Source organism: Tupaia chinensis, unplaced genomic scaffold, assembly GCF_000334495.1.
Source record: "Tupaia chinensis unplaced genomic scaffold, TupChi_1.0 Scaffold146140_1, whole genome shotgun sequence".
Lineage (NCBI taxonomy): Eukaryota > Metazoa > Chordata > Mammalia > Scandentia > Tupaiidae > Tupaia > Tupaia belangeri.
This window is the reverse complement of record NW_006205995.1, coordinates 1,207,430-1,233,921: the sequence shown is the minus strand read 5'-3', so window position 1 is coordinate 1,233,921 and position 26,492 is coordinate 1,207,430. Positions and strand designations below refer to the sequence as shown.

Here is a 26,492-nt window from a genome sequence, read left to right as displayed (position 1 = left end):
CAGTCGACTACATGGGAGTCTAGCGACATAGCCATTATGCTAACTGCTGGTCCCAAGAACTGACTCTTATAGCATGATGCCAGGTCCCGAATGAACTTACTTCTTACTTATTTTTTTATTCTTAAAAATGGTTCTTTTTATTATTATTATAATTATAATTATTATTATTATTATTATTTGACCAGAGAGAAAGAGAAAGGGAAAGTGAGAAAGCAAGCTGCCAGGAAAGCAAGCTGCCAGTTCTGGGACTCAAACCTTGGTTGGCCATGTGTGAGTCCAGCTCTTTAGCCACCATACCACCTGCCAACCCCCCAGAACGAACTTTCAATAAGTATTTATTACTTGAAGCAAACAATAAAAAAGTGCTACTAACAGATTAATAAGAGGGAGAGTTGGTAAAAGACACTAAAATTACATGATAAAGCACTTAGATTTGTTTGGATTTTATGTAGGCAGCATTTGTGAGCCTTTATAGCTACTACTGTCAACATGATTAAGATGATACTTTAAACAAGAAATGGAAAATTATTTGTTGACAATAACATGTATGTTGATGTGCTTGATTGAGACAATATATAGTGTACTCTGGATGGAAAATCTCATTTTGTATGCTGTAATGATGTACAGTGAATGAACGTAAATTTAAAAAAAAAAAAAAAACATTAAAAAAAATAAGATGATACTTTAAAAAACTATTTTTTTAGAAGAGAGAGGTTTTTGCTATAGGGCATGTGGGCTCACCAGAGAGATAAAGTGAGAAATCACCCTTCAGGGGGGTGGCTCCACTGCAATCTCTTATCCTCCTAGGATTTGGGGCATGTACGCACACGCCCTGCATGAACTTCAAGCCACCCGATCTGGGACTTGAATCACGGTTGACCATGTTGGAGTTCAGTGCCTTAACCACTACGCCACCCGCTAGTGCAAAAAACTATTATTACTGTTTCAGAAATAGGAATGAGGTTAGTTAAGACGTATTCGTGGGAACCAGCAGTTAGCGTAATGGCTATGTCGCTGGACTCCCACGTAGTCGACCATGGTTCATGTCCCAGACCCGGTGGCTTAAAAAACTCAAGCCGTGTGTGTGCATGCCCAAGATCCCGAGAGGAGAATGAAGGAGAAGGATTGCAGCGTGGCCATCCCCCCTAAGGGGTGATTTCTCACTTTCTATCTCTGTCTCTCTGTCTGGCGAGCACACGCGCCCTATAGCAAAAACCTCTCAAAAAAAAAAAGACATATTCACAACCGCCTAGTGATAAAATATTGAGAGCTTACATCAGTGCAAAGGGTTTTGGAAAGAAATCGGACCAGAACCAAATAATTCATAGGAAAAATGAATAGTCCTGTCTCCTAGAGGGTGAGCTGAGGAATTGCTAGAAGGTTACAAGTAAATACTAGGGAAGGAAGAGAAGTCGGAAGTGGCTTCTGCCTCATTGCCTTCTGCTGCATCGTGCTTAACAACAAGAGCCTCCCGCCCGTCCACTCACAGTTTCATTATTTTTTGGCTATACTCTCTGATCTTTGCCTGTAGACCCAGGTGGAAAGGCTGGAGACTCTGTGTGCTTACATGCAGGTATCAGCTGCATAGTAATTCAGAAGAGACCACAAAACGAGGCTTGAGATGTGCACAGAATCTCTCGGGCATATCGTTTTTCTTCACCTTGCAAATGGGACTGTCTCAGTTCTGTGGTGTTCTTGTTTTGGTAACTTCTTTCCTGCTCTCGTTTTCTTATTCTCAGCTTTTCACTGAAATAATTCTACCGACTCCATCCCTCCAGCTAAGAAGCGTCATGGCTGTAACGGCAAAGAGGTTGTGTGGTTGACGTGTGCTATGTGATTGCAGTTTGAGTCTCATATTATCATCTGTGTGCTAACTTACATAATCGAGTTTCTGCGTTTTTTCAGTTTTCTGCACTCTGTCCCATAGCTCTTGTTGATAACCTGTCCTTTTTATAACATGCATTTTAATGTTTGAAATAGTCTGCCATAACATCCAAACGCTGCTGCAATTCAAATTTCTCTTTGAGATGTTCTAAAGAATGACCTGAAGTTTACCTTTCAGGTATTTCTATATGTTTGAGAGATCTAAATACATCAGATCAGTTTGTATTTGAAGACTCAAGTCTGCCTTTGATTTTCCCCTTAATATTTCAGTAAACACATGAAAATACTTTTTAATTAATGTAGACTAAAATAGTCAGGCACACTGATTAGATAAGTACAGAAATGTTTGTGGGAACTTGATCCCTAGTCCTTCCGGTTTGTGTTCTGGCTAGGGCCAGCCAATAGCTAAACAAGCTTTTATACACATCACTTGCAATATCTGGTCTCAGCTTTAAAGACCAATAAGCAGAAGCCAAGAGTCAGACTAGCACAAAAACAGTGTCCCCAGCATGACCAGGCGATCAGGCGGCCAGGCTTCCAGTTCCTCTGTCAAACAGCCAACTGGGCTGCAGAAAGGACAGCTGCCTTCCTGCCAGCTTCCATAAACATAACAGGGGGAAGGAGTGGAACAACAGTCTAATAACTTAGAGGAATTTACTGGAAAAGGTGTGGAAACCAATAGCATGCAAATCCTCTAACTGCAATAGCCAAATAAGCTTCCTTCACACCAGAAAGGTAGCTGACCAGGGCCTCGTGGTCGCCCAGGAACTGCCGTGGTGGGTGCTGAAACCAAGCGCCCTCCCTTGGATGGAACTACGTTCCCGGCTCCACAGAGCAACTAATCGTGCCTCACCACACAGCCAGGAGCAGCGGGTATTGTCACTCTCCTGTTACAGGGACAGGGCGAGTCTCCATGGAGTTAACTCACTGAGGAACGTGCCGCAGGGCCATGGTTCACACTGCCTTGTCACTGTCCCCGGAACCCGTGCCTTTTGTCCACTGTTTGTGAGAGTTGGTCCAGTGCTGAGGAGCCCTGAATCAGTGACTCCCCGCGAATGCTCTCTGGTGGCTGACAAGTAAGAGCAAGGGGAAACGCCCTGACTCCTGCTGTGACCACAGTGGCACAGTGAGCGGTTTGATGTCACCAGCCCATGCAAAGGCGAGGAGGCCTTGGACAGCCCCCGTCTGTACTCCCTCAGCTGGACTACGTGGCTGGCCACTTCCACACGCGGTGTATGGTAGCCAGTAGTGACCTGAGCACTTGACCAGGGTCAGAGATTTTCATGACCACATTTGTGGTTTCGTCAGAGCTCTTGACTGGTTGATTTCATAGGAGACAAGAAAAATTTGGAAGACAGAGGGAGTCACTTACCTTTTAACAGGACAGAAATGTTTTTGGCATGTTCTTTCACAGACTGAGGAGATGCACAGCAGTGTTCAGCCCGGGGAGCATGCAGATAGGCACTTACAGTGCGTTCTAACCCCAGCTGCCTGAACTCATTCCAGAGTCTCACCACAGTGCTTTGTTAATCATTTTTCCAAACCTAGGCATACCTTTTTCGTTAAGTGGAAGGACTCAGCGATGATTGCTGCCCATTCTGTTTTAGATTTCTAGCACTGCGGCCGTAAACACAAGTGTCAGTGAGCTTAGGACACCTAGTCTTATTTCGAAGCCCCTCGGTTCTCAACAGGTAACCGGCAATGGTGAATGACAGAAAATCTTTTTTAATTAATGGTCCTGTGAACTAGAAATGGACACTTTACTTTTGTAAAATTATCATTGGATTATGCAGAAGCTTGTTTGTTACATTAAATAGTGGGGTTTCTAAGGTATTTTCTTTTTTTTCCTCAGTGCGCAAGAGAAGAGTTGAAGGGGACCACCAGTAAGTCCGTCAAGCCGTCACCTTTGGAAGACTTCAGAAGGTCACCACAGGGTCACGCTGGTGACATCAGGTGTAAAATTTTCCTGGGAAGAAGGGAAGAGACTGGAAATCTTTTTTCTTTTGTTTTGTCTTGTTTAAACTACATCTTTTTCTAGTTTGTTGTTATCCGTTTCACATTGTAAAATTGGTAGTAGGTGATGTTTTATAATTTGAAGTATTTCTACTTTCTGCTAAAATCAATTTAATTTAGCTTAGTTGAATGATTTATAGTGATATATAGTGAGAAAAAAACACAGTTGTAAAAGAAGTTTCAGAAACCATTTATATAGAATACTTTTTAACATTCTGAGGTTTTGTTTTGTTTTCTTTTTTGCCATAGGGCATCTGTGTTCACCATCGAGAGAGACAGAGAGGGAAAGTGAGAAGTCACCCCCTGGGGGAATGGCACACTGCCGTCCCTACTTCCCCAGATTCCTCCAGGGAGTTTGGGAATGCATGTACACACGCCTCGGATGCTTTTTAAGCCACCAAGTCTGGGACCCGAACTGTGGTTGGCCATGTGGGAATCCAGCACCTTAACCACAGTGCCACCTGCTGGCCCCAAGGGCTGATGTTTTTAAATCAAAAAGGGACACTGCTGACATCAAAATTGTCATTGCTCCTTTTAGGTATAAGTCACTTCAAAGTTTTCTTTATCCTATGGCCTGGAGACTGACTTTTTCTTTTCTTCTTCTTTTTTTTTTTTTGTATTGCAAGAACTTGGCAAGGGCATGTTTTTCTTTATCAAGAGGACAAAATGCCAGAATTTTAAAACAGATGACTCAAACTCTGGCGATCTGTTTAGGAGCACAAACAGATATCCGGGAGAGAGCATGGTCTTCGCCACATTCCTGGTTACTGCACTTCTCCCACATGGCTCAGCAACACCTAAGGGTTTCTTTATTTTTTTTTTATTTTATTTGTTTGTTGTTGTTTGAAATAGTCATCAGCTTTGCCAGGTTACATACTTTGTTTAAAAGTGGTGTTATGTCTAAATTGATTACAGTTTGAATGATGTGGGCATTATTAAACTTTTGTGAAAGCTGATTGTAAAAAAGTATGTGGAAAGCAAACCTGTTTCCTTCCCCATAAAAAGGTATACAGCCAACTCTCGGTCATTTAGGGTAAAAGAAAAAAGAAAGCTGATAACACATGAAATCAAAGGAAGTGGATACGACAGAGCTCGAGGGTCAGGCGCCTGCCGAGCGGTCACTTACACTGCCAGTTACTGAGGGGAGTGCGGAGCGGCGTGCGTGTGAATTACGTGGGTTCCTGTGCAGTGCGGGGCTGCCCAGCGGTGTTCAGTCACCACTCGGCGTTTCCTAGCCAGCGAGGAGAGCTGCCGTTCTTCACGTACTGCCCACGTTGTGTAGATCCCTCTCTGTAACAAAAGCGATCCTCATCCCTCCGAGTATTAAAGTGAGCAGTTGAGCCGTGTGCCCTGCAGGAGAACAGTGTGAGGCTGTGGAACAGTCCCTGCCACTTGCCCTTGGAGCAGGAGGTGGCAGAGGTGTCTACACCTACAGAAGACAGGGAGGAAGGGAATCCGGCTAACCCTGGCCTCAAAAACCCGTGCCTGCGGGTCACTTATAGGGAGATTTTTCTGAAGGGAACAATTTCATTTCTAATTACATCAAAGGTGTTTTTGTGTGTGTGTTTGTTTTTGGTTTTTTTAAACTTTTTGAAATTGATGGTTTAATGAATTAGGCAGTTTCTAGTGTATTATGGTAATATGCCTTCTTAACAGGCTACAGCCTCCTTAAGAACTCTGGTGTGTGTGTGCGTGTTTTAAATCAGTATCCAATGTTTAAAAGGGGCCATAAAGAAACTTTGCACTATTCTCTTTTGGCTAAAGGCCACTGATCCCCCCTCCAAAAGTATCAAGGCTTGCTCGCTAGCTTTCAGGCCTGCGCAGACATGCCTTCCCTTCCTCCCTTTCTCCGTTTCCTTTCCCTGTCTCTTCCCCTCCCTCCTTCCCTCCTTCTCCCTTCTTTTTCTTTTCATATACAACTTTTTGATGGAACTTCACTTTACAGAGACTACACCCTCCCAACAAGGCTGGGAGTCAGGCATGGCGCAGGTGCCTAAGGTACCAGAAATAATTGGTCAGTTAACTTTCGGACAGGCTCCCTGGCCACACTGTCCTGTAAGTCCACAGATCACTGCTCCCCTTCTCCCCATAAGTTGCTTGTTCTTTGGTTTTTATTCAATATAGGTTAAGTGTGACTCTACCTAGGATTTTGTATCATACTTATGGGCGTCTTCTTCACTTATTTATCAAAGTATAAAGTAGTTGAGTATTTTGCTTATACCATTTCAGTTCTGTGCTATAATAGTGAACTGTTATTGAATAAAAGATTCTTTCATGTTACTTTAAATATGAACGGTTAGCCAACGGAACATAGAAAATCCTTCAAGAATTGTAATGAAAAGGGAGAAAAATGGTGTTTACTTTGATCTTTAAAAATATGGCACCTCTTAACCTGTTAGTTCATTATTTCCAAATCCCTCTAAAATTTTATAACAGATAAATGGATTAAGATTTTTAAATGCTAATTTTTAAGCCAAAGATTTTTTAAGACCTTAAGATTTATAGTCTACTCGATTTAAATTTGGTTATCTAAAAACATTATTTGCATTTTTTAAAAACACCTGTTTTTTAAATGCTTATATAAATTACTCATTTTGTAAAATTTTATATCCATATTTGTCTAAATCTAATGTCTACATAAATTTGTATGTAAAAAAATCAGTATTAGCACTAATATTAATGCTATTAAAATGGATTTGGTGCTGTGTACGTGTAGCTACAGCCTAGCCGAAGCCTAAACAAGAGGTGAAACACATTTTCTAAGGGTGCCTTTCATTTAAATGACAAAATGAACATTTTGTGTTAAAATAAATTAGCAAATTGTTAGAGATTTCAAGGAGAGTTCTCTTGGTTATTAAAATTGCAAATTCTTGTTTGAATGAAATAACCCACATTTGCTTTGTACAAGAGGTGCGCTCTGGAAAAGTTACATGTAAATAGAACTTTGTCATTGTTTTCCAATTGCCCGAGTAACTTAAGTGTTTTCATTTAGAACAGGGGGATTCCATTATGTAATAAAAATGCTAAATTAAAAACTACACTTTGATAAAAATGTTATGTTCTATTGTAGACTGTGTTTAACCCTTGCAGCCAGCAGGTGGCGTGGAGATTAAGGCACTAGAGCCCACATAGCCGACTTCTTGATTTGAGTCTGGAGTCCAGGGGGTTGAAAATCACACCGGGCACGTGTGAATATGTGCCCGGAATCCTGGGAGGTGAGGGGATCGCAGTGGCTATCTGCCCCAGGGCGCGATTTCTCACTTACCCTTTCTCTCTGTGTCTCTCTCCAGTGATTACACATGCCCTATGGCAAAAATCTTAAAAAAAAAAAAAAAAAAATCCCAGCAGATCCGAAGATGATGTTTTCTTGGACGTTCATTATCCACCCTTTTTTTTTTTGAGAGGTTTTTGCTATAGGGCGCATGCGCTTGCCAGAAAGACAGAGAGAGACAGAGAGACAGGAAGCGAGAAATCACCCCCTGGAGGGATGGCCTTGTTCAGTCCCTTCTCCTCTATTCTCCTCTTGGGATCTAGGGCACACATGCACATGTGCCCAGTGTGAGTTTTAAGCTGCCGGGTCCAGGACTTGAACCACAGTCAATTATGTGAGAGTGCAGCAGCATAACCATTATACCATCTGCTGGTTGCTAAAAAGAACATATTTTTTACAATCTAGTTTTTAGGCTGGCCCGTTGCCTAGTAGTTAAGGAAGCTGAAGCTCACATGGCCTACCACAAGGTTCTAATCCCTGCCCTTGTAGCTTGAGAAAAGTGCTGGGTGCTTGTACACACATGCCCCAAATCCCAACAGGATGGAGAAATGCAGAAGGGATTGCAGTGTGGCCACATTCCACGGGGGTGGGGGGCGGGTTACATTCTCCTCTCCCTCTCTCTAGCAGTACACACAGTCTGGCAAATAAAAAAATGAAAAATGTTGGAACCAGCAGGTACTGTAATGGCTATGTCGCTGGACTCCCATGTAGTTGACCGTGGTTCGCATCCCGGACCCGGTGGCTTAAACTCACACCGGGCACGTGTGCGTGCGTGCCCAAGATCCCGAGAGGAGAATGGAGGAGAAGGGATTGCGGCGTGACCATCCCCCCTGGGGGGTGATTTCTCGCTTTCTGTCTCTATGTCTCTCTCTGTCTGTCTGGCGAGCGCACGCACCCTACAGTGAAAATCTCTCCAAAAAAAAAATGAAAAATGTAGTGCTCAATTCTCAGAGGTAGAGAAATGTAATAAACTTTAAATCATTAAGGATTTACATGGGCAAGTCTAAACCCTCCCTCCTTGGGGACACTGACCTCCGGGAGGTAAGTGACTTGCCCACAGTCACACCAGTGGTCTGTTCACTCAGTACATGTTTCTTAGGTGGCTACTACTCCAGCCGTTGTCGCTGTCACAGAGCTCCGACCCGGTCTAGCACTTTGTTTCCCTCTGCTCTCTGCCGTTCTCTCTGAACTTCATCATGCTCACTTATCTCAGGTAGGCAGTTCGGTTCTCTGTCTCCATGAGAACACAAGTGCCTCTGCTCAGCTTCACGGTCACTGTGCATGTAAGATCCTAATCCTGTCTCAGAAATCAACTTTTATTTTATTTTATTTTTTTACTTCAGGATAAAAATCTTTATACAGAGGTCTTTAGTCTTTTTTCTGTGTGTGTTGTTTTGGTTTGGTTTGGTTTTTAGAAAAGTTTTTGCTATAGGGCGCGTGCGCTCGCCAGGCAGAGAGAGACAGAGAGACAGAAAGCAAGAAATTACCCCCTAGGAGGGATGGTCACGCCGCAATCCCTTCTCCTCCATTCTCCTCTCAGTATCTTGGGCACACATGCCCGGCGTGAGTTTTAAGACACCGGGTCCAGGACTCAAACTGCAGTCGGCTATATGGGAGTCCAGCAACATAGCCATTACACTAACTGCTGGTCCCTTGTTTTGTTTTTTTAAGGAGATTTTTGCTTTACGGTACTCATACTCTCTGGAGAGACAGATGGCAAGAAGGAAAGTGAGAAATCACCCTTTGGGGGGACGGCCACACCATAATCCCTTCACCTCCATTCTCCTCCCAGGATGTTGGGCACACATGCACACGCACCAGGCATGATTTTGAAGCCACTGGGTCTGGGTCTCAAGCCACGGTTACCATGGGGAGTCCAGTGACGCAACCACTGCGCAATCTGCTGGCTCGAGATCTTCAGTTCTTTAAACCTCAGCCCCCACATCTGTAAAGCTGGCATGACAGCACCCGCCCCTGCCCCGAGGTATCCTGAGGATTAGAATGGCCCAGATGCTCTCTATCGAAGTCCCAAATGTGCAAGCCGTGTCTGCCCTTGCAGGGTCACAGGGCCGTGTGGGAAATGGCATTACCGCCATGCCAGGAGGTTGCAGCAAGAAGGGCCCAAAGTCAGCGGGGCAGGACAAGGCAGGGCGGACCTCCCTGGAGGAGGCCATGTGGGCTGTACCTCGGCAGACCTCTGTGCCAGGCCCGGAGGACACGGAGGCGCACAGGGAGCAGCGGGAGAACACTGAAATGTCAGCTCACCCAGGGCCAGCGCTTACTGAGATGGTTTTGTTTGGGAAAGAAAAATGGAAGTCACACACGTGCTTTTGAACGTTTTTTATTCATAACAAGGTTAAGCAACCATTCAAAAATAAGGTTAAAAAAAAATTCATTTCGATCAAAACAAGTCATTTCATGTCTTCAACTGTTGAACGTGACGTGCAGCGAGTGCACGTTTTACACTTCCGTTGTTTTCTTGCTCTTCGGCCCCTGCTTTCCGCTCTCCGGAAGGCTCGCCGCCTGAATAATGAGATGGCAAGTCAGTACAAAACGTTCCTGGAGTTTGTATGACCTGATAGCTCCCCACTTTAGATTGATGCCCTCCCCGCAGCTGGCCTGGGTCTGGAGCCTGCCCTTGGACCGTGGTCAGCACTGGGGGACCCCCTTTTCATTCTATGCTGATGGGCATGCCTGTCACATCACTTGACTTGTGAACTAAAACTTAGTATTGTAAAGCCTACTTTTTTAAACAAGAATTGTTTGTATTTTGTGCTTCTGTAGTTTTAAAGCTATAAGTGTGTGTGTGTGTGTGTGTGTGTGTGTGTGTAGAGAGGAAGAAGGCCAATGCACAGATGGTGCAAGTTGAACCATCTGTGTGACTGCGACCTTTGTCCCTGTGTCTCCAGAACTTAGATCGGGTGAACTACGTGTTCAGAAAGCACTGGCTGGATTGCTTTGGCACGTGGGCACTGACAGCCATTCTCTTAGGGAAGGAAGACAGGCCAGCCGCCAAGGCACAGCGGCCACATAATGCTCCTTGGTGGGAAGGTCCCAGGTTCGAGTCCCGAGGTCTTCCTGTGTACGCTGGGCATTCAAGTGCATGCACGTGACCCTGGCCGGCTGAGCGGGGTGGGTCACAGTGTGAAGGCCCTGTGGGGGTACCTGTCTCCCTCTCCCTCTTTCTCTCTCTGGCTCTCTTTCCTGGAAGAAATAAACAGAACAAAAAAAACCTTAAAATTTCTTTGTACTTGTGATATTATAACGTGAGAAGAAAACAAAGGATTAAAGGAAAAGTTTTAATAACACAGAAACAGAGTAACCTCAGCTATTACTTCATGCAAATACTAAGGACAGTTTCCACAGGGAACGTGGTAGACTCCTTGCCCTGCCCACATCGTGTCTCAGGGCTTGCTCTGCCATCCCTCACAGCCCCATCCCTCTCCCTGGCACTGCCTGCCCTGGCCTGGGTGCCCACAGAGCTTTAGCTCCTTAACACCTGGCAGAGGACTCCTCCTCCATGCAGCCTCCCAAGACCCACCTGAATATAGGTATCATCCTCCTCAGGGCTGTCTTAGTCCTCTTACTGCATTAATCTCACTGAATTTCAGTGAGGTGTGTAGACATCTGTCCATCCGTCTGTCCCCCAAGTGTGAGATCTTCATAAGTTCTAGAAGTTGGCTCCTTGGTTCAAGATAGACTGTCTCCTAGTACTGAGAACATCTGGTCTTACCTCATCCCTGCTGAGCTGCTGTGCTCTCGGCAGTCTTTGGGCCTTGTCTTCTTCTGATCCCTCATTGTCTGATGAATGGATTCTGGCTTGTTCCTCTGAAAGCAAAGGAGTTTTAGAGATGGGATTGCCCTTCACAGATGAAGGAAATCACTTCAGTTGCCAGAAAGTGAGAAACCACCCCCGGGGGCTGTCAGCTCCTCCATTCTCAGGATTTGGGGCATGCACGCACACACACCTGGTGTGAGTTCCAAACTACCGGGCCGGAACTCAGACCGCACTCGGCCACGTGCAGGTCCAGCACCTGACTCACCAGGCTGCCTGCTGGCCTCGCATACGTAATTTTTTTTTTTTAATTTCTGAGTTTGTCACTGCTCTGTATATTTTAAAAGAATTGTTATTTTATTTTACTTATTCATTTATTTTAATTTGACCATAGAGAGAGAGAGAGAGCATGCAAGGGAAAGTGAGAAAGTAAGCCACCAGGTCTAGGATTCGAACCGTGGTCGGCCATGTGGGAGTGTCCAGTGCCTTAACCACCACGCCACCTGCTGGTCCCTCACATACATAATTTTTTTTAAAGAATTATTTTATTTATTTATTATTACTGTTATTTTTCAGTTTGATCAGACAGAGAGAGAGGGAGAGAGAGAGGGAAAGTAAGAAAGCACGCTACCAGGTTCAGGACTTGAACCGTGGTTGGCCATGTGGGAGTCCAGCACCTTTAACCACCATGCCACCTGCTGGCCCCCACATACATAATTTTTAAGAACTGTGGGCACTGGCAGGTAGCAGGGTGGTTTAGGTGCTGGACTCCCATATGACCAACCTGGTTCACAGCTCTGGTCCTGGGGGCTTGCTTTCTTTTCTCACTTTCCTTTCTCACTTTTCCTCCCTCTGTCTGTCTCTGGTGAGCGCATGAGCCCTGTAGAAATTTTAAAATAGTAATAATCATTATGATAAAGAAAATTAAATAATTTTCAAAAAAAGAAAAAGGGTACTTCTGAATGACTCCACAACTACTGAAGAAATAATGACTGAAATCAAAAGATTCATGGACGCCAATGACAATGAGAATATGAGTTTCGATAATCTTTGGGACACTGCTAAAGCAATCATAAGAGGGAAGTTCATAGCAATTAGTGCACATAAGAAGAAGATGGAAAGAAGGCAAATGGATCACCTATCATCATGCCTCAGAGAATTGTAAAAACAACAACAGAAAGATTTTAAAATAAATAAATAAAAATTAAAAAAAAAACCCACTTTTTAAAAAAAGAAAAAGATGTAAAATTTATCTATTTTTAAAAGTAGAGTTTTTTAGGAGATAATTTTGCTATAGGGTGTGTGCGCTTGCTAGAGAGAGACAGCAAGAAATCACCTCCCCAGGGGGATGCCCACACCACAATCTCTTCTTCATTCTCCTCTTGGGATCTTGGGCACCCACACACCCGTGCCTGGCATGAGTTTTAAGCCGCCAGGTCTGGGACTTGGACCACAGTCAGGTACGTGGGAGTCCAGTGACGTAACCGACCCCATCTGCTGGTACCCATACGTGAGATTTAAACGGTGGGTTCTCAGTCCTATAACCAGGGGAACTGCCTGTGTATACGTTGTCCCCAGTGATGTGAATGATATCATTGATTTTCCTTATTTGGGAACACCTTATTTTCAACAGCTAACCTTGTTTTGTGGGAGAAACAAAAGCACGTCTGCAGTCCCGTCCCAGCAGCAGGTCAGGAGGAAGCGTTCAGTGCAGACGGTGCGGCGCGGTCAGATATGAAACGCCACCCACCTCCGACTCAGCTCAGTTCCCTCGGCAGTGGGTTTTCATGGCAGCCGGCTGAAGGCCTCTTACCTTCCTTGTCTTCGTCCTTCTCATCGTCGTCATCACTGCCAGAGTCCGAGTCCTGAGAGGAGGCACCCAGCCCCCGTGGGGTCCCCTTTTCCCCGGGGTGGCTTGTCTGAGGCTCCTGTGTAGAAGCCCTCAAGCGCTCCTCTTTTTTCTGTAAAGAAGCAAGGGAACCATCAGCGTGAAAACTGACACCTGAAGCCACCCTGGTCCAGGATGACACCATCCCCGTGTCTTCGAGCCCAGGCTTCTCCTCTTCCATCTCTGAGCCCCACATGGTGGGTGGGTTGGTTTTGTTGGAGGCATGGAGGTGACATCGGCCTGGTCAGAACGGGCATAGGCCGTGTCCTCAGCTGCGCGGTCCTCTGTACTGTCCCTCAGCCCAGAGAGCAGTGACAGCCCGAGACACCCCGTCCAGGCCCAGCAGAGCCCTGTGCTGACGGATGCTGCTTCTGTTCATCCTGACCTGCCCAGGCTCCACCTGCCTCCCCTGGTTCTCAGTCACCTCGACCTTCAGCCAGTTCCCCCAGCTCCTGGGAACATGGTGGGGAGGGCCCGGTCAGGGGGGACCTGAGCACAGACTCCATTTCTTTCAGTCTGTCTGGCATTTTACACATTGGGATCCAAAAGGCCGATCTAGTGTCTGGAAGGCTACAATATTCTTTGGACCTTCCTATCAGCTAACACAATTTTATATTTGCCGAAAGTTAAATTGTTAAAATTGGGCTGGCAGGTGGTGTGGTTAAGGTGCTGGAATCCCAGATGGCAGACAATGGTTCGAGTCCCAGACCTGGCATCTTGCTTTCTAATTTCCCCCCTCCCCCGTCTCTCTGATAAAATTAAAAATAATAACAATAAATAAAATTAATTATCTTAAAAATTGTTTTAGTCATGTTTTCTTTGACATCTCAGAGAGAGCATCTGTATCCCTTGTGTGCTATAATGTCATCAGCAGCCACTGGCATGATCGTAGTTTATAACACTTAGAATGTGGAGCTGGTAACTACAAGAAATAAAATAGGGCCAGCAGGTGACGTGATTAAGGTGCTGGAAACTCCCACATGGTTCACTGCAGTTCAAGTCCCAGACCTGGCGGCTTGCTTTCTCACTTTCCCTATCTCTCTCTCTCTGGTGAATTAAAATAATAATAATAAAAAAATTTTTTTAAAGAAATAAAATAGTGGCAATAAGAATTAATATTCTGGAAAACACAGCTTTTAATACCTAAGAATAACAGGAGAAACAGGTTAGCACACGGGGCCAGCAGAAGGCAACTGGGTCCTGCCTGGCCAACTGTGCGGCTGAAGTATGCACCTGGTGGCTTGAAAATTACACCAGGTGGGCCAGCAGGTGGCGCAGTGGTTAAAGCGTTGGACTCCCACATGGCGGACCACAGCCGGAGTCCTGGATTTGGCAGCTTGCTTTCTCACTTCCCTCTTCTCTCTGTTGCTAGGTGGTTGAATTTTAAAATGATAATAAAATTAAATTTGGCAGCTTGCTTTCTCACTTCCCTCTTCACTCTGTTCCTCGATGGTCAAATTTTAAAATGATAATAAAATTAATTCTTGAAGAAAAACATTTACACCAGGTGTGTGTGCATGCATACCCCAAATCCTGAGAGGATGGTGGAGGGGGGATTATGGCATGACCATTCCCCCTGGAGGCGGTTTCTCACTTTTCCTCTCTGTCTCTCTCTGCAGTAAGCGCACATGCCCTATAGCAAAAGAAAAAAATTAGTAAACGTACCTTGATCAGTTCCGCGCGCTGGCATTCCGGGTCATGACTGGCCATTGGTAGGATTCTAATTTTCTGTGCCTTCAAAGTTCTCATAGCAAGTGGCCCTGCTATCTTTCTGTGTGTGGCACTGTCCGTGGAGTGAGGTCTGCAGGAAATGGACAATAACTTCTCACTCTTCCCTACAAACGTTTGGACAGTCACCACAGCAAAGCCACCTGCAGACCCCTCTGCCTCACCCGAGGCTCTCTGAGCAGGAACCCCTCACCCCACCCCTTCGGCTGGCGCTGGCGGGGCGAAGGGGGCGTGGCATGGAAGAGAGGCGGACGGGGAGGAGGACACGCCAAATTGTAATCACCGGAGGAAAAGAGCGAGGAATCAGCCCCACAAGGGTGGCGCAGATGCCAGGTGGCACAGGCTGCGGACCGAAGCTGCAGCCCTCCATCTGGGTAAAACTGGACGGGTCACGGCAAGGAGGCAGGTCCCAGTAGCACGAACTCCCGCCATCCCAGGAGACAGTAAAGTTAGAACAAGAGGCCTGGCGCAGAAAGGACCCCTTCTTTTTTTTTCCTTGGAGAGATTTTCGCTATAGTGCGCATGCGCTCGCCAGACAGAGACAGAGAGACAGAAAGCGAGAAATCACTCCCCCAGGGGGATGGCTACGCCGCAATCCCTTCTCCTCCATTCTCCTCTCCATTCTCCTCTCGGAAATCTTGAGCACGCACGCACAGGCGCCTGGCGTGAGTTTTAAGCCACCGGATCCAGGATGCGAACTGCGGTCGACTATGTGGGAGTCCAGCGACACGGCTAACTGCTGGTTCCCGAGAAAGGATCCCTTCTTGATAGAGAAGGCAGCTATCAGCTGAGTCCACCAGAGAGAAGGGAGGGTCTGGGAAGCAGAGAAGCTGGCTACAGTGAAGCCACGTGGAGAGCGGCTGTAAAGGCAAATACCCCAGAGTGGAGCACCCGCTATGATGAACAGACCGAGGGGTCAGCCCTGCTAGTGCCAAGGGGAAGCCCTGGGCACAGGGAGCCGGCCACACAGCCGACTGTGGTTCAAATCTCAGCCCTGGGAGCTTGAAAAACACTCCAAGTGGGGCCAGCAGGTGGCGTGGTGGTTAAGGTACTAGATTCCCACAGGGCCGTTCATGGTTCGAGTCCCAGACCTGGCAGCTTCTTTCTCACTTTCTCTGTGTTTCTCTCTGGTCAAACTAATAAATAATAATAAATTAAGTAATTCTAAAAACAACAACACTCCAGGCGTGTGCACATGTGTGCCCAAAATACTGAGGGAAAGCAGAAATGGAGGAAAAACGATTGCAGCATGACTACACTCCATTGTGGGGTGCTTTCTCTCTCTGGCAATAAAAAAAGAAAGCAGAAACAAGCTAAGCCTTGGGTATCTTTCAAGATGCTATTCTAGGGACCAGCAGTTAGCGTAATGGCTATGTCACTGGACTCCCATGTAGTCGACTGTGGTTCGAGTTCTGGACCCAGTGGTTTAAACTCATGCCGGGCGCGTGTGTGTGCGTGCCCAAGATCCTGAGAGGAGAATGGAGGAGAAGGGATTGCGGCGTGACCATCCCCCCCGGGCGGTGATTTCTCGCTTTCTGTCTCTCTGTCTCTTTCTCTCTTTCTGGCGAGCACACACGCTCTGTAGCAAACCTCTCTCCAAAAGAAAAAAAAAAAAGATGCTGTTCTAGAAGAGATTTTTTTCAAAGAATTATTTATTTAATTCCACTTATTATTATTATTATTATTTAAATTTGACCAGAGACAGACAGAGAGAGGGAGAGTGAGAAAGCGAGAGGGCAGGTTGCCAGGTCTGGGACTCAAACCATGTGGGAATCCAGCGCCTTTAACCACCATGCCACCTGCTGGTCCTAGAAGAGGTGTTAAGAGGCTGAACATGCAGCACCTTTCCCGGCCAGCTCTCTCCTGACTTCCATGTATCACTCGGCCTGCCACAGCGCCCCTGTGAGGTGGGTGTTATCTCCATCTTACAGATCAGGGAGCTGGAAAGTAGTGGGATCGAGACCCTTCCTCAAGGTTATGCAGCCTCAGAGAGCTGTCCCTCACAGTCTCCGAGAAGACCTGCAGACTTAGTATACTCTACATCCCTGAGCATTCACGCATATTAGTATATGATTAAATTCTTTTCATTCACAGCGCTGTGAAACCGTGACCACATCTGATTTTAGAACACTTCCACCACCCCAGAAAGAGCCCTTGTACCCTCTGTCAGGTCTTGCGAGCTCCACCTCTCTTTTTTCTGGGGTGTGTCCTCCCAGGGGGCAGGGGAGAAGGACCCCCCAGGAGCTCAGCTAGCCCGGCTGGGCACCTTCTGCCTGGGCACCTTCTGCCTGGGCACAGGCCTCTGCAGCCTCGGGTACAGGAGAACCACAGCCCGTCACGTCCGTGGTAGGCACACACAACACAGCGCACAGCAGAGCAGCAGGGACAAGGCCACCAGGCCTCGGCGGGGGCTCTGATCAGTGCCGACTCCTGTCCTGGCCCGCTGGGGTAAATGTCAGTCTCCTGGGAGCTCTGAGAGCCTGAACTGGTTCTGAGAAATGGCCACTGGTAGTAAACTGGGAGACACTGTCACCACCAGATCGCAGGCCTTGGTGAGCTGGCTGGCCCTGGGGCCCTCCCTGCCTCTGCCACTCTCTGGGGAGCATTACGTGCCCTCTGACAATGAAAAACAAAACTAAAAAAGAAAGAAAGAAAGAGCTGGCTTTTTGCACAGCTTGGCTTTGCTGCTCCTTAACTGCAAGTACAAGCGTGTGGCTACGAGCAGTTACCTAAAGGTCAGCTTGGACTTAAAGATGGCTTGTCCCCGGAGCCCCGTGTCTTCTCTTATGAACAGGTGGTTGTAATTGCCATGCAGCGGAGCTTGGCAGACGTCAAAGACCTCGCTGCCCAGGTGCAGGGACATGCTGGAAACGAGACACAGTTCTGGTGTCAGGAGGGCGGCCCGTGAGTCCCACAGCTCCCCTCTGCAACCGCCCATCCTGCCCTCGCACTGGACTCGAGCAAGACAGAAAAGACGCTTTAAGCAATCTATTTTCAAAGTGAAACCTATCCTCTTTTCAACTGGAAATGTAATTTTTGGTAACATCCCCAGTCTCTACCACTTCCTTAGCCAAAAGGTGACAATTTTTCAGAAACATCAGCTTTGCTGTTTGCCGCCTGCTGTCCCACAGACAGGCGCCAGCCTCAGTCTTTCCTGTCAGCAAGATCCGTCTTGAGCCAAGATTGGATCACAGCTTGGTCCGTTTCTAGTCCCCCACCAGCACAGCCACCTGACTCAACCCCAAGGTAAAATGCCAGGGGTCTAGATTTCATGATTTTTTTCTTTTTTAAGTTCCTTTATTTCCCTCATGGGAGACTGAAAGGGTGGGCACTCAACAGAATCTTCATGCAAAGTCTTCCCACCCTGCAGCCAGCCAAGATGGCGGACATGCCACTGGTGCCCAGTGTATGCGCGAGGAGACTCAGGATTCAAACCCAGAGCCCTCCCAGGTGGCTCCAGCCTACGTGGGGGCCTTGTCAATTTGTCCATGAAAGAAGACCCCAAAATAAGGCCTACACAGAGAACTTGAACTGGGCCTCCCTTTCAACACTCCTCAGGCGTTTTGTGCTCACCTTCCATCTGACCACTTGACTATCCGAGCATTGCTTTCTTTAATTTTATTTCCTTCTTCATCCCGGCGTATCCTCCATCGTATAGTATTCTCTACCTGGCTCAAAACATGAAAGCACGGGACCAGCAGATGGCATAATGGTTACGTCACTGGACTCCCATGTAGTCAACCATAGTTCGAGTCCCAAACCTGGCAACTTAAAACATGCCAGGTGCATGTGAATACATGCCCAAGATCTCGAGAGGAGAATGGAGAAGGGATTGCAGCATGGCCATTCCCCCAGGGAGTGATTTCTCACTTTCTATCTTTGTCTCTCCGGCGAGCGCACACTCCCTATAGCAAAAAAACTTTTCTAAAAAATTAAATAAATAAGTAAATGAAGACACTAAGGACTCACATGTGGCATGGTGATTAAGGGCACTGGACTCCCACATGGATGACCATGGTTTGAGTCCCGAACCTGGTGACTTGCTTTCTTGCTCTCTCGCTTTGTACCTCTCTGGTCAAAATTAAAATAAATATAAGTAAATAAATAAAGTTTAATAAAATAATTCTTAAAAAAAAAAAAAAAAGAAAAGAAAGGCATTAGGAAACTAGTTTAGGGGCCAGCAAGTGGTATGGTGGTTAAGGGTGCTAGATTTCCACATGGCTGACCATGGGTCAAGTTCCGGACCCGGTGGCTTGCTTTCTCACTTTCTCTCTCTCTTTCTCTGTCCCTCTCTGGTCAAATTAAAATAAATAAAGTTAAATAGGATAATTATTTAAAAAAATAAAAATAAAAAAGCCAGTTTAATTGGACCAGCCCTTCCCATATGGCCAACCATGGTTTACATGCCAGCCTGGGTGAGCTGGGCTGGCCAGCTCTCTGGTAAGCACACATGTCTTCTGACAAAGAGAAAGAGGGCCAGGACCAGCAGTTAACGTAATGGCTATGTTGCTGGACTCCCATACAGTCGAGTGCTGTACCCGGTGGCTTAAAACTCACACTGGGCGTATGTGCGTGCCCAAGATCCCGAGAGGAGAATGGAGGAAAAGGGATTGCAGTGTGACCATCCCCCCTGGGGGGTGATTTCTCGCGTTCTGTCTCTTTGTTTCTGTCTGGCAAGCACACACGCCCTATAGCTTAAAAACCTCTCCAAAAAAAAAAGAGAGAGAGAGAGAGAAAGAGGGCCAACCAGTGGCATGGTTACAGCAGCGGGATCCCATATAGTTGGCTGAGTGGTTTGAGTCTCGGGCCCAGTAGTTGGGAAACATGCCACACCTTTGCTTGTGTGTCCAAATCCCGAAAGGAGAATGGAGAAGGGATTGCAGATGGCCATCCCGTGGGAGTGGGGGGAGAGCGATTTGTCACAGAAAAAAAAAAAAAGAGAGAGAGAAAATGAAAAGAAGGAGGAGAGAAGGGAAGAAGGAAGAAGACCCCTGGAGCTCCATGTTACTTTTTCCCTTGAGAGATGCCAAGTATTGGCCCTAATACAATCAGCTTACCAACACAGGAAGAGCTAATCCAGTAGCACTGAGGCCTGCCCACTCAAATACCAAGAGGTCGTTGAACTACCTAGATATTTTGTTTAATTTTTTTTGAGAGGTTTTCGCTATAGGGTGCGTGCGCTCACCAGACAGAGAGAAGGAGGACATAGAGACAGAAAGCGAGAAATCACCCCCAGAGGGGATGGTCACGCCGCAATCCCTTCTCCTCCATTCTCCTCTCGGGATCTTGGGCACGCACGCCCAGGCGCCCGGCGTGAGTTTTAAGCCACCAGGTCCGGGACGCGAACCGCGGTCGACTACGTGGGAGTCCAGCGACATAGCCATTATGCTAACTGCTGGTTCCAAATTTTTTTAATGTTGTATTTTCTTTATTATGACAGTATTGCGTGTACACGTGAAGTAGAAAGAGAAAGCCCCCGAGTGGGGCAGGTCACACGCCGGTCCCCTCTCTTTTCTCCTTCCATCGGGATCGCGGGTGTGTCTGCACACAAGCCCGGCGTGTATTCAGAGCCCACAGGGACAGGTTTAAGCCCCAAGCGGCCATGTGGGATCTGGCTTCCTCTGCACCGTGCCTGATTGTCGCGATATGGGGCCAACCCCAAAACCTTTTTATTTGTTAAGCTATTTTATTTATTCCCTGGGGCGGGCAGGAGGAAAAACCCTCCACAGGGACTTCATTCCACAATCCCTCTCCCAGCCCAGCAGCCAGCCAGGACTACAGGCACCTGCTGCATGTGGGTAGGCCCAGGTCATGACCCCAGAGCCCTCCCGTTGGCCTGGCCTTCAGCACTGCACAGCCGCGCCCCTGCTGCCTGCACCGCTGCAGCTGGTGTGTGCCTCCTCCCTGGCTCCAGTTCGTCTCAGCGGAAGCTAAAGCTACGTGTGATTCCGGCTGTGTTACCAGACACACCAAGCTCCAAACCAGAGAAGCAGAGGGAGACAGCTAAAACTGAGACTCTGCCTGTCACAAGGCCACTTGAAGGGCCGCGAGCCCAGTGAGAGAAGGGCTGCCTAAGTGCGCCTCAGGCTAGTGAGGACAGAAGCTCTGGGCCTATAATGAAAAACAGTTAAGGAATAAACAAGGACAACAAAGTAAAGCCTGACACCTGTGCTTTGCCCTGTTTGAGAACCCCAGATTTACCCTACCCATGTGGAGGGGATCCCCAAGTCTCAAGGTAGTATACGGATTGCCCCTGCCCAGAGCTACCGCCGGGGCCCTGGCAGAAGCTCCTAGGGTACCCCCAAGGAAGACAGCAGCCTCTTACAGCAGCAGTAGGGCTTTGCCTTCCCAGTCTCCCAGGGAGGAGCCACTCCTGGCAAGGCTTCCTCTTGTGCGTAATTTAAATATCCAGAGAGGGGCACCAGCAAGTGGCGGGGTGGTTAAGGGCGCTAGGCTCCCACATGGCCGACCATGGTTTGGGTCCTGGACCTGGTGGCTTGCTTTTTCTCTCTTTTGCTCGCTCTCTATTTCTCTCTGGTCAAATTAAAATAAATAAAGTTAAGATAAAAGATCATTATTTAACAATAAATAAATAAATAAATAAATATCCACGGAGAGCCTGAGACACTTCTCTTTTTGTTTTTTCCTGGAGAGGTTTTTGCTATAGGGGCGCATGTGCTCTCCAGAAAAAGAGAGACAGAGAGACAGAAAGCAAGAAATCACCCCCTAGGGGGGATGGCCACGCCACAATCCCTTCTCCTTTTGGGATCTTGGGCACGCACGCACACATGCCCGGCATGAGTTTAAGCCACCGGGTCCGGGACTCGAACTGCAGTCGACTATATGGGAGTCCAGCAAAGTAACCATTCTGCCATCTGCTATTCCCTACATTGCCTTTTTTCATTCCTGTAGAATTGTCACTTTTTCTTTCCTTCTTCCTTTTATTTTGTTTTTAGGAGAAGGGATTGCTTTGTGACCATTTCCTGGGGGGTGATTTCTCTCTGTCTCTCTGGCGAGCTCATGTGCCCTACAACAAAATATCTCTTTCTAACAAAAAGGTATGTAAGCCCGGCTGTGTGGCGATGCATCAGGACGGCACCCTTGTGCTGTGGCTGAGGGTGTGTGCGAGGCCGGGGTTCGGTTCCTAGTCCAGCCTAAACAGGCCAGGACAGCGGTACATGCCTCAGGTCCTAGCTGACGGGAGATCGAGCCAGATGATCAAGGTGTGGTGAGGCCCTGACAAAAGTACCTGGCAGGCTGGGGCTGTAGCCTGGTGGTTAAGGGAGCCAGAAGACCCCACACGGCCATCTCTGGTTTGAGTCCCAGCCCTGGAGACTTGAGAAGCATGCCATGCTCATGTCCATGCATGCCCAAACATGCAGCAGGGAGAAGAGAGAGGAAAAGGGATTGCAGCATGGCCACGCTCCCCTGGGGGTGGGTGCTTCCTCCCTCCCTGCCCACCCCTACTGCCTGTCTCTCTGGTGGGCAATGAACCAATCCACGTCTCTGCCCAGCTGCGCGGGAGAGGTGGTGAGGCTCTGATTGTGATGTTGGGGCCGTACGGGAAGGCCTTGAGTATAGACCCCAGGTTGAGCTGAAGGGTCACAGGTATGCCAGGCACACCTGTGGGCATGACTAATCATGGCTGCTTGGGAGGCTGGTGGTGGCAGAGTATGGTGGCATGAAAAGACCCTAGGCTAAAAACCTAAAAAAAACAAAAAAAAACACAAAATACCAAACTTCTCTTTCTCTCCCTGCCCCTCCCACTTCACCTCTCTATCTCATTAAAAAAAGGAAAAAAGAAAATGGGGGTGGGAAGTATGTACCTTCTATAAATAAATGTATTTTTAAGAATTATTTCATTAACTTCACTTATTATTATTATTGTTGTTGTTGTTGTTGTTGTTGTTTTCCAGTTTTCATCAGACCAGGGTGTGGGGAGAGAGAAAGCAAGCCACCAGGTTCAGGACTTGAACTGCAGTTGGCCTTGTGGTAGTCCAGTGCCTTTAACTACCACACCACCTGCTGTTCCCGAAAGATAAATATTAAAAAAAATTTTGCCAGTGGGCGCATATACTCACTGAAGAGAGAAGGAGAAAAGAAAAGCAAGAAGTCACCATCTCCCGCCCCCCTCCCCCTGGAGGGACTGTTCAGGCCGCCATCCCTCCTCCCCCGTTGTCCTCCAGGGACTTCGGGCAGGCACGCACATACTCCTGGCGTGTTTTCAGGCTGCTGGATCCAGGGCTCAGACTGCCCAGTCAGCCAGCTGGGGTCCAGCTGCCTTAACTACCACGTCCCTGGCTGGCCTCCTACAAATATGTTTTTTTAAATGTTCAATTCCTTGTTCTAAAGAGTTATTTGTTGATTAAACGGGCAACATAAAAGATCATTTTCCTAAGCTCGAGTCTCAAGCTACCATGTTTTAATTTATAAAGGAAAAAATTAAAAAACAAAACAGGAACCATTTGCGGACGCTACCTTTAATTTTAACCTGGTCTTCTCTTCCTCATCAAGCATTTTTTCGCCTTCAAATTCATCTTCATAAAATCGAGGATCGAAAGGTCTAGAAATGATTTTTAATATCACTTTAGCCATGTTTACTAATAAGTATAATTAATACTATAAATGATTCATCTCTACAGCATGCACTAATAGGTTTATTTTTATTTTTATTTATTCATATTTATTTTAATTTAACCAGAGAGAGAGAGACAGAGAGAGAGAGAAGTGAGAAAGGAAGCCACCAGGCCTGGGACTCAAACTGTTGTTGGCCAGGTGGGAGTGTCCAGTGATGTAACCACCACACCACCTGCTGGTGCCTGGGTTTTTAAAAATCGAAGGTGACAAATAACTTCAATTTAACCTTCAAGCAAGTATAAAAAGTCCCCCAAATCTCAAAATTTCTTTTTAAAACACATTGCTGGAATATAACTCAAATGTGACTAATAATTCAAAATCTTTTAAAGTAGAGGCAACATGTCATCTGTTTTTTCTTTCAAGAAAGCGTGTCATGTTTAATTGCACACAAGCTTCTCAGCAGGGGCCTCCGTGCGTAATACTCGTTGACACGACTTGGCCACACCCTCTCTTAGATCCGCCATGGCTTGTGCACTGAACATTTGTGATTCCTCTCTCAGACTTTCTTACTCTCATTTTCCAATTTTTCGGCTTTGCACTTGTGAAAATTACTTTGGTCAGTTGTGATGCGTTTACTTACAAGATGCTAAAAAAATGAATAGCATGAATAATGATTAGCATTAGTCATTCTCCTATCACTGCCTGTTTTAAATTTCTTTTTTTTTTCAGAGTACGTGAGAAATCTCCCATCTTTGTGAAGAGTCAACCCCGATAAACAGAGGAAAAATACGAGGTTGTCAGGAAAGGCAGGATGCATTTTTCTGTTTTTCTATGCAAATTTGTGTCATGACTTTTCCAACTTTCCCGACAACCCAATATTTACATTCAGCGTCGTTTCAAGATAGCCACATCTTGAAACAATCCCGTCAGCCCTCTTACTTGGGTTCTATGCTGAGAAACCTGGGTAGTTTAACGAAATATAATCCATTTCCTAAATCAGAGTTGATGCTGGGAATTTCGACTTCTACTTTGGCTTCAGAGACAGGCTCTTTCTTCCACTGGCCCTGAGGTACTCCGTGTTCATCCTGGAAAGAAATCAGAAGTGAGAGCTTGAAGAGGTAGAAACACCCTCTACTCCTCCACTCGGAAGGCGCAGCTTTGACGGGAAGGAGCACGTGGGCACCCTCACGGGGTGGAACAGTCGGCCGCCCTTCCGAGCCTCTCGCTAAGCCCTCACCGATGAACACGCAAATCACCATGGGAAGCCAGGTCTGTGAGCTTGCGTTACTGGGGAGAGAGATCTATTCTCCTTTTTTTAGATTTTTGTCATAGAGTGCATGTGCTCGCCAGAGAGCGGGACTGTGAGAAGTCACCCCTTGCGCTGGGGGAGATGGCCGCACTGCACTCTCTCCTCCATTCTCCTCGGCATTTTGGGCACGCAGGAACATGTGCCTGGCATGATGCTCAAGCCACTGGGTCTGGAACTTGAACTGTGGTCGGCCACGTGGGATCCAGTGCCTTAACCACCATACCGCCTGCTGGCCCGCGCTTCTCTTTTTTGGACATATCTATTTTGCATAAGACATGCAGCCATGTACATGCAGTGATTCAAAACACTAATCCTAAATCGCTGTTAGAAACCAGAGAAGAATAGCAAGATAGCCACACTGCCTGGCCCAGGTCTGAATAAGAAGACCCTTTCAATCAAAGGTGTTTGGTTAGGAGCCCTCACAGTTCAGTCCCTACAACTTGGCATCCCCCCACTCCGAGCAGCTTCTCCTGTGCCTTCTTAGATCCAGACATTCCCACAGAGCTAAGGAAGCCACCCATGCGTCAGATGTTCAAGTGTCCATGTCACCTCTCAACGAGAAAGACAGACCTGGGACCAGAAGGGGGCATGGTGGTTAAGATACTGGACCCCACATGATCGACTCCATGGTTCAAGTCCCAGAGCCAGTGGCTTGAAAAACACTCTGGGCATGTGTGTGCATGTGTGCCCAGAATCCCAAGAGGAGACTGGAGAAGGGGTTGTGGTGGGACCGTCCTCTCTGGAGGTGATTTCTCAGTTTCCCTCTCTGTCTCTCTTCAGCAAGCATATTCTCCCTATGGCAAAAATCTTTAAAAAATTTAAATTAAATTAATTTAAAAGAAAGAAAGAAAGAAAGAAAGAAAAGAAAAGAAAAGAAAAGAAAAAAAAAGAAAAGAAAAGAAAAGTGATAGGCCCACCAGCTTCTGCAACTTCCTTTCTGAGGTTTGCATAGTGGGGTTGGTTGAGATTAGAGATAATACTTACAACAGGCGGTCCTGGAATTGGGGGGCGATCATCCTCACTCTCTGAAGAAATGTCATCGATATCTCCAAACAGATCCATGGTCCCACTATAGTCTTCACGGTCGGAGGGAAACGTGCAGGATTAATTTCTCTAACTAAGTTTCTTTACGCATTAGCTCTTGGCCTGTCACTCACACACATTCTCGGGTTCACGGGCCAGAGCTCCGCTAAGCCAACCTGAGCAGAACGCCTTTGGAGAGGAAAGAGGCAGAAGGGGCTGGCGAAAGGCAACGTCTCTGTGATCACCAGCTTTCCTGGCGGTTCCTGGTGAGTCCCGTCTCTGCTTTTCGTGCCCTGGTGTGGTCCTGTCCACCTCCGTGCTGTGGCTGGTCTCTGTGACCAGCGGAATACAACCTCCCGTCCACAGGTAGGCTCAGAATGACCTTGCGGCTTTCCTGCTTTGCCCTTTCTCTCTTGGGTCACTCTGGGGAAAGCCAGCTGCCATGGTGTGAGGACACTCGGCACCGTAGTGAGAAACTGAGGCATTGGCCAGGAGCCACGTGAGCCATCTTGACAAGGGGTCCTATGGCCCCAGGCAAGCCTGCACTGTCAGCTGACACCTGGATTGCAGTCTCCTGACAGACCCTGGCCAGAACCACCCTGCTAAGTCATTCCTCAATGCTGACTCTCAGAACCTGTGACATGTTAAATGTTTGTTGTTTTTTTTTGTTTGTTTTTTGAGAGGTTTTTGCTATAGAGCACGTGCACTCACCAGAAAGACAGAGAGAGGCAGAGAGACAGAAAGCAAGAAATCACCCCCTCCCGGGGGAGTTGACCACGCCGCAATCCCTTCTCCTCCATTCTCCTCTTGGGATCTTGGGCACGCACGCACACGCACCCGGCATGAGTTTAAGCCACTGTGTCCAGGACTCGAACCGTGGCCAACTACATGAGAGTCCAGCAACATAGCCATTATGCCAACTACTGGTCCCAAATGTTTGTTATTTTAAGATGCTGAGTTTGGAAGCAATTTGTTACACAGCAATAAATAACCAATACAGTTACTCTAAAGGCACTTTCTCCCT

At 47.0% G+C, this 26,492-nt stretch overlaps 2 protein-coding genes across 4 annotated transcripts in view; one reads left to right on the top strand and one right to left on the bottom strand.

Annotated features, from left to right (window-relative positions):
• The window catches only part of TMOD3 (tropomodulin 3), a 74,072-nt gene extending 67,123 nt beyond the window's left edge, over nucleotides 1-6,949 (top strand). For all 3 annotated transcript variants that reach the window (XM_027768388.1, XM_006168743.3, XM_027768387.1), the window contains one exon: nucleotides 3,737-6,949. In XM_027768388.1, the coding sequence (XP_027624189.1) occupies nucleotides 3,737-3,771 (35 nt within the window). In that variant the 3' untranslated portion in view covers nucleotides 3,772-6,949. The remainder of the gene's footprint in view (nucleotides 1-3,736) is intronic.
• Nucleotides 6,950-9,001: 2,052 nt separating this feature from the next.
• The window catches only part of LOC102497137 (RNA polymerase-associated protein LEO1-like), a 26,704-nt gene continuing 9,213 nt past the window's right edge, over nucleotides 9,002-26,492 (bottom strand). The window contains exons 2-10 of the mRNA XM_006168742.3: nucleotides 25,430-25,521; nucleotides 24,076-24,221; nucleotides 23,038-23,122; nucleotides 18,133-18,227; nucleotides 17,289-17,423; nucleotides 14,497-14,632; nucleotides 12,757-12,904; nucleotides 10,902-10,996; nucleotides 9,002-9,691 (exon numbers count right to left, since the gene is read on the bottom strand). Coding sequence (XP_006168804.1) covers nucleotides 9,629-9,691; nucleotides 10,902-10,996; nucleotides 12,757-12,904; nucleotides 14,497-14,632; nucleotides 17,289-17,423; nucleotides 18,133-18,227; nucleotides 23,038-23,122; nucleotides 24,076-24,221; nucleotides 25,430-25,521 — 995 coding nt within the window. The 3' untranslated portion in view covers nucleotides 9,002-9,628. The remainder of the gene's footprint in view (nucleotides 9,692-10,901; nucleotides 10,997-12,756; nucleotides 12,905-14,496; nucleotides 14,633-17,288; nucleotides 17,424-18,132; nucleotides 18,228-23,037; nucleotides 23,123-24,075; nucleotides 24,222-25,429; nucleotides 25,522-26,492) is intronic.